Source organism: Nesoenas mayeri (assembly GCF_963082525.1).
Source record: "Nesoenas mayeri genome assembly, chromosome: 7".
Taxonomy (NCBI): Eukaryota; Metazoa; Chordata; class Aves; order Columbiformes; family Columbidae; genus Nesoenas; species Nesoenas mayeri.
The window spans coordinates 11,105,687-11,118,711 of NC_137551.1; the positions used below are offsets into that span (position 1 = coordinate 11,105,687).

The window sequence follows — 13,025 nt, forward strand, 5'->3', positions numbered from 1 at the left end:
AAAATTTTATTTCTGAATAAATAGTGTGGGTAGGTCATCTTTCTGTCTCTCAGGACTGAAAAATAGAGATTGCACTTTTAAAATATTCCCACAAGTTTGAGAGTGCGTGGGGGAAGGTGGAAAAAAAGGAGGCTTTATAAAAGAACATTTTTTTGGTATTTTTCCTGCTTACACCAGAGCTTGAAAATTCTATCCTGACATCTTCTGGGTGTAATGAATGGGTAGAAGGCAATTGAAGAAACGTGATGGGCACTGACCTGTTAGATCAGAAGTGCATTACTGCTGGCGGCAGCAGGCAGGATTCCCGTGAAATGCGTGAGTCCAATAACAGGTGCCAAAGGAGAATTTCTGGTGTGACACGAACACCAGAACTGGTACCAGTTACAGCAGCTGGTCAGTCTGCAGGTAAGCTGTAGAACAGCAGAGACTGTCTGCATTCAGAAACACAGAGAATGGGAAGATGTTGCTACAAGCTCATTGCTGTAAATAATGAAGAATTAGTTTAAAGCACGTAAGTATGGCTCTAAAAACAGGGTCTTTTATTCACCTACAGGCAGAACAGCCACGAACCCGTAAGAAGCCAGTATAAGCTGTAGAGATCTAAGCTGCTTCAGAATCAGACCATTAATCTTCAATAAGCTGCATAATGATGATGGCTATGGAAGGTATTACAGGAGAGATTTGCTGTAGCGTGGAAGGATCTAGCAAGTGTGATACCAACCTCTCTGACACAATAACAATACACATAAAGCTTTGCCTTGCAGAGACCACAGGATTTCCATCCAGAGTGGATGTTTGATCTCGACAAGGGAAGGGAACAAAAAAGCCATCACAGAGATAACAAGACCTCTCAAAGGAAGGTATATCCAATATGTGCATAGTCTTTTCTGATGTCCTGCAAAATATCTGCGGAACTTGCCAATTAGAGAGTAACTGAAATTGAGGCCAAGGTAAGAGGACATAAGGGGCTGTGATACTCGTGCCCAGCAGCAGGAGGCTGGAGCCTATTCTTAGTGCTTGCTAGAGAGAGAGAGAGAGGGAAAAACCTCTCTGCTCCAAATCTTTGCTTTATAGGGGTACAAAAAAATGTTCTGCCAGATGGAGGGAAGAGGAGCTGAGCACCCTCGCCAGCCCCACACCAGGCACGGCCCAGCCAGGGAGAACAGAGGTGCCGGTCTGAGCTGCCTTTGTCAAAGGTAAGGAAGGTGAACACTTGTTTCTTCTGAAGTAGAAAGGTCTGTCATAAAAGAGCCGAAAGATTGTCTATTAATTATTCAATTAAATTTTGTTGTATGTTTATTTGGTTCACTGCATGGAAAAGAAATCTGTACTTTTAATGAGTGTTCAGACAAGCATAACGAGAAGCGATAGAAGGAAACTGAACAATGGAAGGATGGAGGAGATGTGTCAGAATACATCCTGCAGCAGAAGGTGCTTTCACAAGGGAGATGCTGGGACTCCCCTGCTCCAGGTAGAAGCTGACAGAGGTAAACACTAGCAAAATAATTTTTTGCTGACAGGTCATGGTCTGGGCAATCAAAAGTTTCTTTTGCAGATCTCACCCTGTGAATTACTGAAGTGGGCCTTGTATGCGCGTTGCCTCTCTCGTGGAAGTTGTTAATTGAACTCCAGTGTGATGAGGCGGCACTCGTTACCCAGCACGGCAGAGCCACAGTGCGGCCCCAGTGACATGACTGCAGGTGCTCACGCACAGGCATCCATGGTGATCAAATGAGCCAGGAGCAGCTGCTGCCAAATGTAGCCTCAACTTTACCATACAAGTGACCAACAAAATACTGAAAAGCATTTTTTTCCCCTTGTAAAAGCAAAACTCGCCATGTATATTTGCAGTGATGCTTTATTAACTGACTTGTTTTGATACAGTTCATAGTGTTTGAGAGCTCTCTCACAATTGCCTTTTAGCCAAGGTGTGCAGGGGCTGGGTTTTTCAAAGATGTTCATCTGGTCTGCAGATGAGAAAGCAGTGGCTCTCTCCAGAATATCTCAATGTGCATTCCACTAATTTAAATGCAAATCAAGTAATGATGCACTTCCTAAAATCCCACTTCATCTGAAAGTCTTATTTTCATGTCTTCATCATGCATGCTCTAAAACTGAGCTCAAAGAGCACCCAACTGAAAACTGAGGGGCTGGTATTTTTAATACTGTTCTTCATAAGATATATGAAATCACACATTCTCACCACTTTGAGACTTTTTTCTATATTGAAACGTAGCTTATTTTAACTGTTTCATAAATACATTGAAACCCTAACAAATGACAAGAAGATACTCTATACTGTTAATAGTGTATCAGAAAACATTCAGCTTTCTAAACATCAGACAAAACCCTGTCTGTATGACCTCGCGCAGGCCTGTTAGCAGTGCAAAGTTTCTCTGTCAAGCTTTGGCACTGCCGTTTTGGGTGGATTCCAGCACGGGAGGGAAGCAAGCTTGCTTAGCTCTGCTTCTCCACCTTTCCCAGCAAGCCCTGGAGAATGTTGCCACCCATGTAAATGAAGAATCAGTTAGACCTACTTTTCTTCCAGAAATACGTTTCTGTATTTGAACTGAAGGGCTAATCTAGCTTAATTAGAACAGCTTTACTTCGATCCTTTAAATGACTAATTCTATTTCTTAATGTAAAAATCACATCACTTTCACACTAATATCAGCCTTTTTTTTTTTAGCAGATGCACACTTCATTAACTTCAGGAATGGTCTGTGTAAAAATTTTCAGCCTTGACACATCACTGCATTTACCTTGCTCATGGAAACCACACCTATCTGTAAAACTCAACCCTGGTAAAAGTATAATTGAACAAAACCACATAAATTTCAGCTCTTCCCATTTAATTAACTTCGTTTACCCATTGTCATGTGTAAAACATGAGCTCTAGCTCTGATCAGTTACTTCTGAACTTCATCAGGTAATAAGAACAGAAGGGTTCATGTTACTGATATGTGAGATGCCATAGAAGAGGCGTGAAAGGAAAGGAAACCAGAAGAATTTCTAATTTCTCAGTAGTGCCTTTGATTTAACTCACAGCTATTTGAGCTGCATGTTTGGAGTTGCCAACTAGTTCCAGGGCCATGGGTCCTGGAGCCCTCCTAGCACTTAAGGAATCAGTTTGGGAGTTTTTTCCCCCAAACACAAATGACTGCTCATCACAGACAACAGACTCAGAATGTGCAGAACATGGAGAAAAAGCCCACGGATTCGGTGGTGAGTGTGTTGGTGAGAGAATTTCCCCGCTGGAGGTGAGTAGATGGAGCTGCGCAGGTGGTGACACTTCTTCACATCTGGGTTCTGGCCCAGCAACGTCAGTGTTGTGCCCCAGTGTTACCAGGTGGAGTAACTTTTGGAATAGCTTGAAATTCCAGAGGCACCTCGGCATGTGGCTCTGCCTGCACACTGTGGTACCTACCCCAGCTGGTGTTCACCAGGCTTTCTGTCTGCAGGCTCAGCAGATACCAAGACCTGAATGAAGCAAAAGTCCAAACTAACTTCCCAGCTGTAGGCAGTTTGGTTTGACCTTAGGACACACCAGTCAAGAACCAGGAAATCCATTTGAAAAGAGGTAATGCATGGGAGGAACAGGAGTAGAAACTATACATGCACTTAGAGGTTGGAGCTTTAGGTCAATACTTAAGGAGATGTCAGGAGACAAGGAGCACACAGGCTGTAGTGTTTTTGGCATTTAGCTTTCAAAATATTTTATGAACTCCCACCCCTATCTTGTAATGAGATAACGTGGCTGAGAACTGACAACGGTGGAAAGAACAATGCCACAATACCTGCCATGCCAGCCAGGTCCATCAAGTGATAGTGAGATCCTCTCTGCCAGGGGTGACAGGCTATTGAAAAGCATACAAAAGAGTGAAAGCAAACACTGGGATTCATGAGGAGGAACACTTCTTGAAAAAGCTCATGTTTTCCCCAGATGTTCAGGAGAGCGGAGACACCGCATTGCAGAAGGCGGCACATTTGAAAGCTGACTTGCTTGAAAATGTAGCCACTCATTTCCTAGGGCAGCCACGAGTGTGCTTCACTCCAGCTGAAGTCACAGGAAAGGCTGATGCCCCAGTGGGGTATCCAGCTCATCATAAGCTCGAACTCTTCCCATGACACTTATGAGGGATCCCTGGAAGCCCATCATGAACACCTCGTATCAGGAGACACACAGTGAAATGTAAATCAGGTGACCTATAGCTTGGACCAGGACAAGAATGAATTCAAAGCCATATGTTTAGTTGCTTAGTTCATTGATCTATAAGAAGCAAGTTACTATTTTAGTTTTACTATTCCATGAACAGTCTGTCTCAGGAAAAGCTTTCAACAGCTTTGTGATGATGTTCTCTTTAGAGACCAAGAGAAGGTTAAATTATTTTGAGAAGTGTTTTTTACAAAATCCAGGAATAGATCAGATATACGTTAATAGTTTCAAGTAGTTGTTTCATAACAGAACAAAATCAAAACTCAGGGATAAATCACTGTAAATTTCTGAGCAGATGAAATTCCAATCCTTATTTTTGCTCAGGTCAATCATCCTTTTTATATCTGAGTGCTCTAATCTATATCTAACATCGGTTCAAAATGCTTCATATTCACTTTTAGAAGTAATGTTAACTCAGAAAATTAATAAAGATGATGCAATACATTCCGCTAATTTTCTGATTTGGTTTTGTAACTCTGTGAGCCACCTGATGCACAGACCATTTGTCCCACCATAGGGGATAAATACATGCTATACCAAATGTCCTTTTTTTCCTCCACTCTAGGCTGCACTGTAATGATCACGCCATGCCAGTCTGCTGGGCAAGGGTAATTTGCATTCTTTGCTTTTTTTTTGCTTGGAATCAGGATAATTATCTTAAGGATAAGATTACATTAGATGAGGAGTCACACTGCTATGCAAACAATGGTGTAGGTTTTACTCACAAATTCATGCTACTTAATGTCTTGAGCCCGAGGTAAGGCAAGCAGTGGCACAGATCAGACAAGCATGTTGAGTTCAAAGTGCCAAAGATTTCCACTTGGAAGAAAAATAGTTGGAGCTGGAGTAATCCAGGTGGTTGCCAGTGCAGAGTTAGAGAACAATATTTACCTGAACTGCTAAGGAGCCTCTAAAATATTGTTGTGGTGCATGTTTAATGCACGGTGTAACTGTGCGTCTGTTTGAAATGCTCTCGCCAAACTCCTGTTCTCCCTTTCAGACAGATACCGCGCCAGTGGCACCAGGGCCCTTGACCTGAAAATCCAGCAACAGAAAAGAACTGGGAGTGCAGCTGGAAGGGGTTTGCTGCTGGAGCCTCAGCACGTCCTCTCTCAAGCCGTGATGAGCTGCCTGGTGGGTGCTGGGGAGCCTCCTCTTTGCCACACCAGGAAAACGTGGGTTTGCTAATTTGCCTTCTTTTTTATTTTTCCTTCACCTGAGAGCTGCTAGTGCTGACACAGGTTACCTGCCTAACCCAGGCAAGGCCTTCAGTGACGCTGGGCTTTGGCAATCTGACATGAGCAGGCCACTGGAAAGATGGCCAGATTTGCAGTTTCTTGTAAAAAATACAGGTAAATTACAACTCTCACCATCTAGCAGTATCCCACTTGACAAGAAAAGGGGATTGTGGTTAAAACTGCTAAGAAATGAATGAAGTTTGGACTGCTTTTTGTTTTCAGGAGGTTCAGCTCAGGGGATGAAGGAAGGAGAAAGAAGCCAGCCCTGCGGGGGATGAAAGTTGGCCATGCCCAGGATCTGCTGCTTCAGTAGTTTTCCAGCATTCTTCACAAAGCTCAGCTCAGTGGTTTTTCTCTGTCTGCAGTGGTGGAACAGGTTGGGCTTTTTTTTGTGTGTGTGTGGTTTTGATTGAAAAAAAAATAATCTTATAAACGAAGACAGTGCGATGAAGCAGAAATCTCTACCTGGGCACACCTTCTCACTGAGGTGGGTAAATAAACACCTTTTCTGTATGTGTTTTCAGCTCTCATTCCTCACATTCAAACTCCACCCATTGTACCAGTCACCCCAAAAAGAATTAGCAGGTCTCCTGGCACATGTATAAAACCAGGACAGGTCAGGGCAATCCCTCACATAGTGTGATATATGTTGCCAGGTGCTTAATTTTCCTGAAGCTGAGGAGTGTTAACAGCTGTCAGAAGCCACAATGTCAGGTAAAAACTTCCAGGGACTGAAGGAACAGGCTGAAGGTGCAGCAAAAGATGCTGGTAAGAAAGACTAAATATCCTTGTGTAATTGTGGGGGGCTTAGCTGTTACTTTCATTGACAGAAACTACAATCAGAGGTTGCACTACTAGCTTCATCGGTGCTACCAGGATACAGCTTTCCCTTTTGTTTCTATTCCCGAGACCCAAGTTTTGGGCATCGCCTGGAGAAGGCCCCACACTGGCCACTTCTCTCAGCTCCATGTGGGCAACCACCTCCAGCCACCCAGAGTTCCCTCAGCAGCTGCTGAGCATCGTCCAACCCTTATCACTCCCAAAACAGAGCTTTAAACCTAGTGTTTTTAGAGCAGTGAAGCCTGTTTGGGAAGTAATAAGCTTTTTTATCTAACATTTACATTGTCAGGGTGGACTTTTCTCTTGCTCTGCAGGAGTTTTTATACTGTTCTAAGAAGTTGGAGTTAACTTTTGATTAATGCTTGCTACTTGGCCTGATTATCAAAGCCTTCTGGTAAAAACTGTATTGGTTGCAATGGACTGTTTGTAATAAGTAGTACAAGTATGTTTCTGTTGTCTTCTTCTCTAGCAGTAAGCACCAGACTTTGCATGGTTTAAAAAAAATCCATGCCCACATTTCTGTTGTAGCTCTTCCAATGTTGTAGGGCCAAGTGCTGTATTATTATTAGCCCTGTGCATTGGAAAACAATTTTTCAATGCAAAGTATAACAACTTTTCCTTTAAATGAAAAATTTTGATATGTGTAGAGCTGCTGCCAGCATTTTGTAGTATATTCCTTACAGTGATTGTATGTAGCCCATTCCTAGCAGGGTATGATTTGTATCAGTCCTAGTTTCTGAACCTACAAACACTTTGTTGTATAGCCGAAATACATGAGTAACCTCACTGATTTCTCTGGACTTACAGTAAGTTTCCATCCACCTGGGAACAAATGTGTAGTAGACTGAGAAACATGATAGTACGCCTTCCTGGAAAACAAAACAGCCCTTGCTGCATCCTGAATATATTAGTGCCATTGAGGGGTCACTACTTCTAGCAAAAGTGATAGGATGGCTATCACTCTATTGTAAGCTATCAGACATTTTACAATTACATGGCATCTCGCTTTTTTAATGCTTTGTATTCTGGAGTTGATCCCTTCCATTTTTAGATTCTACTCTTCTTCTTCTGTTTATATAATGTCTCGTTTGTAAAATATCCTTGTTCTGCTCTGTTTAATGTTTTTGCTCTCTTTTTGGGAAAGGCATAACTCCTAAACTGCCTGCAAAGAAAATGCATGCTAGATGGCCAAACTTCTCCAAGCAGAATAAGCTAGAAAAATAAATAGAAGCAGGTGTAGTGTAAAATAAGTAAAGTACAGCTAGATGTCATAATTCAAACTCACCACTAATCTTTGCTTCTTTATCTCCTTTTTGTTTTATCTTCTTATCTGTCATTGATTTGCTTGGCTGACTGTAGGTGCCAGGTGAATGCTAATCTCTTAGCAAGCTGTTCTGGCAACACATGTCGTTCCCAGGGTGCCTGCAAGTGAAGCACACAGCCTCAGCCTGCTCTGTACCAGCCTTAGCTCTTGCCAGGGGCACGACCTTCTGTGGACCTGCAGAAATGCCAATTGATATAGGGAATTCCTGTAAGTATAAACATGAACATGTGGAAATGAATTTTTTTGGTCCTTAATTACAGCAAACACATTGGGACAGGCTACTCAGGATGCAGTCAACCAGATTACAGATGCAAGCCAGAAAGGTAAGAGAAATGATGTTCAAATCGAGAAGTGATGGAGCAGCTCAACACAAGCGGGCAGTGCTCATTCCTCTGTGTCCTGCCCATGCTGTCAGACTGAAAGCCCTTGGTTTCAGTGACAATTTTTGGCCTCTTACAAATCTCATGGGACAGAATTTCAGGATCTGTTCCTTGGTAGCTCCATACCTTTACTGGCAGATATACCATAATAGCTGACTCCTCCCTGGCCACCAAGTCCCATGCATGACACACAGATTTTGGCTTTCTTTATAGAAAACTTGTGGGAAGAGGGAAGAGCACGAACAGAACTTTGCTCTTCTTTCTTGAAGATTGAGTAACCCTGTGAGGGCAGGGGAGCGTCTGGGCCCAGCCCACACCAGCTCCCAGTGCCTGCTGAGGCGGAGCTGGGGTCAAACAGTAATGATCCCACAGCTGGGAAGGTGCCATCAGGAATGCGTTGGTGTCTCATTTTGGGAGAATGAGAACATTATAAACTAAAAACTAAGCTCAGTCCTCATTAATTTGAATAATTTTCTAAGAATTAGAGGAGAATTAGTGACTTCAGAGTCTAAAATATTTACTGAAAGCCAAAATGCTTAGATGGGGAGGCAGCAAAATTGCCAAAATACAGCTGGGATCCCAGAGAAGGGAGAGAGGCTGTGCCCCCTTTATGAGTGTCTTCTTCCTCCTGCTGAGACCCTGCTGCAGCTTCCCATCCCGGCGGGCATTGGGTCCTGCAGGAGTGGCCCTGCGCCCACAGCCCTCACGGGTGGTGCCTCAAATATACAACTGAGAAAGGAATCAAGGGGAAAGCATCCTCCACCTTCCCTATCGCTTGATAAGGTTGTTTTTCCCAGACATCCCACTATTCACAGCACTTCTTGGCCCAAAGCACCCTCTTCCATCAGGCAGGCCACACCTAGACCAAAATCCATCTATTCCAGCTTTGTCCTGTCTTTCATCTTGTACCTCTTCAGCTCAGCACCCAAAACTTCCAAGTGACCCCTCCTGTTTTGCAGCCTTTCCTAAATACATCCTTTCAAACCCAACTATAATAACCCGTGGAGAACCTTTTATTTAAAAAAATTACATATATATATATATATATAAGTATATAACCCTATCTTTTTACAATCTAATAACATTCACACTTCCCCCTTCCATCATAAATATGAAACCATGTTGTGTTTTTGAAGCTATTTGCTTATCTTTTTTCCCCTCTCTTGCAGCTATTGACAAGGCTTCCAAGGCAGCGCAGGATGGGGTAGAAAAAGCAACTGGACAAGCTGCAGAAGCAATGTCTGGCTTTGGGAAAAAATGTGGATTTAAGAAATGATGCTAATTTAAGCAAACAGTATTGCATGTAAAAATCTCTCTTTGGTCTGCAATTCTTTGCTCCTTTGTCTAGAAAAATGAAAGCTGTTTGAGACTTGGATAACTTCTTTCTCTCCAAATACAAAATTTTAAGGCAAAAGGCCGCTTTATTCTTCTTCAAGGAAAAAGTACATATTTTAGCACATCTTGTAACGTCTGTTCACAATCTTCAACATGGCTCTTAAGGCTTCATCAATGCTATTGCCCTGCACTTACAACAGCACAATGGTTATTGCCACATTTACTAAGTGTATTTACAAACCAAATGAAACCATTCATGTTCTGGGACACCAGGACATTCATATGATGAAACTGGGTTTCCTTCCAGTAATCAGAAGTTAAGCTGGTGTTATATTTCATGTCACTTGTTTGCTTCATCCCATTTGCTGTGTTTTCTGATTTGGACAAATAAAAGGTATTGTAAGATTTCTACCACCCATGCATCACCTGGTTATACACTATTGTTATTTTATTAGGCTTTCAGTGAAGTATCACACAGTCTTGCAAATCTCTTTTGCTTTCTGATGAAAAGCTCAGCAAGGTTCATCCTGTCAGGGAAGTGAGTACTGAATCATTTTGCAGCTTGGCAGACAGACAAATGCAAACCAACAGCCCCACACCGTGGAGGAGCCCCGTGGTTCCTGCGAGTGACCGGGAGTTGTGGTGTCCACCCTCACCCTTTCCCTTGGCCGTCTGTTGCCAGTCCAGATTTCTTTTTATCAACAACACATCTCCTGTTAAATCTCCTGGGGACAAAAACACTCTATCTCCATGCACGCTTGCAGCACTAATACTAAATCTGACAGGAAGCACCAACGTGGGAGATGGCACCATGATGCATCTCAGTAACTAGGGCTGAGAAATGAGCACTCTTCTTGCCTAGGAGACAGAAGTATTTATTTGAGATTGCTGCTTGCTGCTGCTGCAGTCAGACAGGTGCCCACATGGGGCTGCTTCTGTCAACAGAAGGCCCTGATACTCACTTATTCACAGTAAGTGCTCTTACCTTGGTCTTTGGGTGTTTATCATTGCCAGACAATAGTTCTTTTCGATTACATTTTTTAAATTATTTTTTTTATTTGTTTGTTTTTCCTTCTGGTTTGAAGCCTTACCAGTCTGATTTCAGTAAGCACCTGGAATTAATGAATAAGGCAAGCCAGGCCAGCTTGAGATACTGCTGTCTCACACCTCTTGACCAAGAGCTGTGGTTGGCCAGGGGTTTTTGGAGACTGGTCTTTGTGGATGCCGTCCTAGGAGAGACTGACTCACCGCTGAACCCTAAGAGCACTGCACTCTGCAGAATGACTGCATGGACTGAAAAGCCTTTATGGACCCAAAGGTAATAGACCATCTGTGAGTAAACACAGTCCAGGGCTTTGCACAGTGTCCCAATACAATATCCACTGTCATTTAAAGCTTTTAAAACCTAAATATTTACCCAAGTATAAGCTCACAGAAAGAGCATTAGACTATTGCACTCCCAGTTACTGGGCAACCTTCAACAGTGCTTAACTGTCTCTGCTCTGGAGTTCTCTGTGTTTGGCCATGCTGGCTGAGCTCAGGACGCGTGTGCTTGTGCCTTGGCAGCTCCAATCCGTGCTTTGAACCAGCTATGCTGGCACCACTTGCTGCGAGCAGCAGCCCTGGGCTGTGGCTGCATGACCAGCATGGGGCCATGTGGGTGCTCTCATTAGCCCCGGTGCACTAATGAGCAAAGTTTGGGACGTGTCACTGTGCTGGGGATGGCTGAGGAGAAGCAGAGGGACAGCTTGTGTTAGGAACTACACCTCTCCACTGGTCTTCTACAAGTTTTAGTCTATATGTAGTTTTAATATTATCATCATCATCAAAGTGTGGGCGGCAAATATCCTCAAAGCCAAGAGCTGACCTGCATAAAGTTGGTATCGGGAACATCTTCACAGTGATTTCAAATTTAATAAACCACAAATTAATATTAAACACTTAAACCAATTAGTGGCTACATACCCAGTATTTTAAACTGTCAAGGTGTTTGAAGTATTTTGGTTTACTGTACTTTAAAAAAAAAATCACAGTAGTAGACATGCAAACCTATCTGCAAGTTGCACAAAACACAGCAACAATTTAACTTGATTTTCTTAGCAAGCTCAGGTTTTTTTTTCTCTTTCCTTTTTCCTCTTTCCTTTTTCCTCTTTCCTTTTTCCTCTTTTCTTTTTCCTTTTCTTTTTCCTTTTCTTTTTTCCTTTTCTTTTTTCCTTTTCTTTTTTCCTTTTCTTTTTCCTTTTCTTTTTTTTCCTTTTCTTTTTTCCTCTTTTTTTTTCCTCTTCTTTTTCCTCTTCTTTTTCCTTTTCTTTTTCCTTTTCTTTTTCCTTTTCTTTTTCTTTTTCCTTTTCCTTTCCTTTTTTTATTTTTCCTTTTTCTTTTCCTTTTTCCTTTTTCCTTTTTCTTTTTCCTTTTTCCTTTTTCCTTTTTCCTTTTTCCTTTTCTTTTTCCTTTTCTTTTTTTTTTCTTTTTCTTTTATTTTTTTTTAACTTGTAACCTTGGTGCAAGTATTTTTATTGTTACTGGTAAAACTCTGCTTTTTCAAATGCAATTGTTTCTTTTATCTGTAAGGCTTTCTGTAATGTGTTCGAAGTGCAAGGTATGCAGCCAATGGATGTTGATCTCCAGCTCCCGTATATATACATACATATATATACAAATAACATAAATGTGTGATTATACATGGATGTGCAAGAAAAAAAAAACAACAACAACAAAAAACAACCAACAGACCAAAACAAACAAACAAACAAAAACCTTGGAGGAAGGTACTTAATACCTAATCAGGGTAATTTCAGTTTTAGAAAGTTAATTACAATTGTCCGTGGCTGGAGGTTTCTCCTTGCCTCGATTAAAGCAATTTTCAACGCACTACTGGTATCTGGAATTCTGGGAAATGCTGTTGCTAAAAAAAAGCATTATGTCAACTTAGAACAGAAGTGAATGTTAACGAGAAACCAACTGAGACACAAAAAGCAGGCAGATGTATTCAGGACCAGAAAGCTGTTACCAAACGCCCGCTCCCGCCGCCATACCCGGCCCGCCCGTTACCGCGCAACGCCGGCCGCTCTCTCGCCCGCCAACGGATTGGGCCACTGGCCAATGAGAGGGCGGCAAGCAGGCACGTGCTGCTCGCACCAACCAATCCGCCGCCGCAGCCTGCTCAGCGGGGCGGGGACAGGTCTCCGCGAGCCCCGCGACTGTGGCGAGGCGGGGGTTGCGCAGCTCCGGCGGATTCCCGCACTCAGAATTAAATACCTGGGAGAAGCTGGAAATCCTCCTGCTGGGAGCAGAGGGGCTTAATGGTCACCTCAACAGCTCTGAGAGGCTGAGGGAAACAAAAACCAAACGGCGTTTTCACGAAGATTGTGACAGAGAAACTGTCAGAAATTGTTGATAGCAGGGTTTCCTCAGATAATGGCAGAGATCTTCGGAGTGTTTATTGAGTATAGTTGTCCAAGGGCTGAACCGAGAAAGGAAATACGTCGGTTCTCAGACTTTGATAGCTACTGCCACCTGGTGAGAAAGAAAAAACACATTAAATATACTGACTTTCTATAGACAAAGAACAATGCTAAAGAAATGCAGAAATACAGGGCCACCTCCCCACTGAGCCACTGCTGCTTCCAAGCTCTTCGGGCTGGGTCAAGGCCGCTTTGTTTTCTGTATTTGGGCCATTTCCATTAGTGTTT

At 42.7% G+C, this 13,025-nt stretch overlaps 1 protein-coding gene across 1 annotated transcript; it reads left to right on the forward strand.

The window, feature by feature from the left end:
• Window positions 1-6,161: 6,161 nt before the first annotated feature.
• Window positions 6,162-9,274, forward strand: ADIRF (adipogenesis regulatory factor; the record flags this gene model as incomplete). Its single annotated transcript, XM_080347845.1, has 3 exons — window positions 6,162-6,222; window positions 7,879-7,941; window positions 9,168-9,274. The coding sequence occupies 3 exons, from the start codon at window positions 6,162-6,164 to the stop codon at window positions 9,272-9,274; spliced, it is 231 nt and encodes a 76-aa protein (XP_080203971.1).
• Window positions 9,275-13,025: the final 3,751 nt, after the last annotated feature.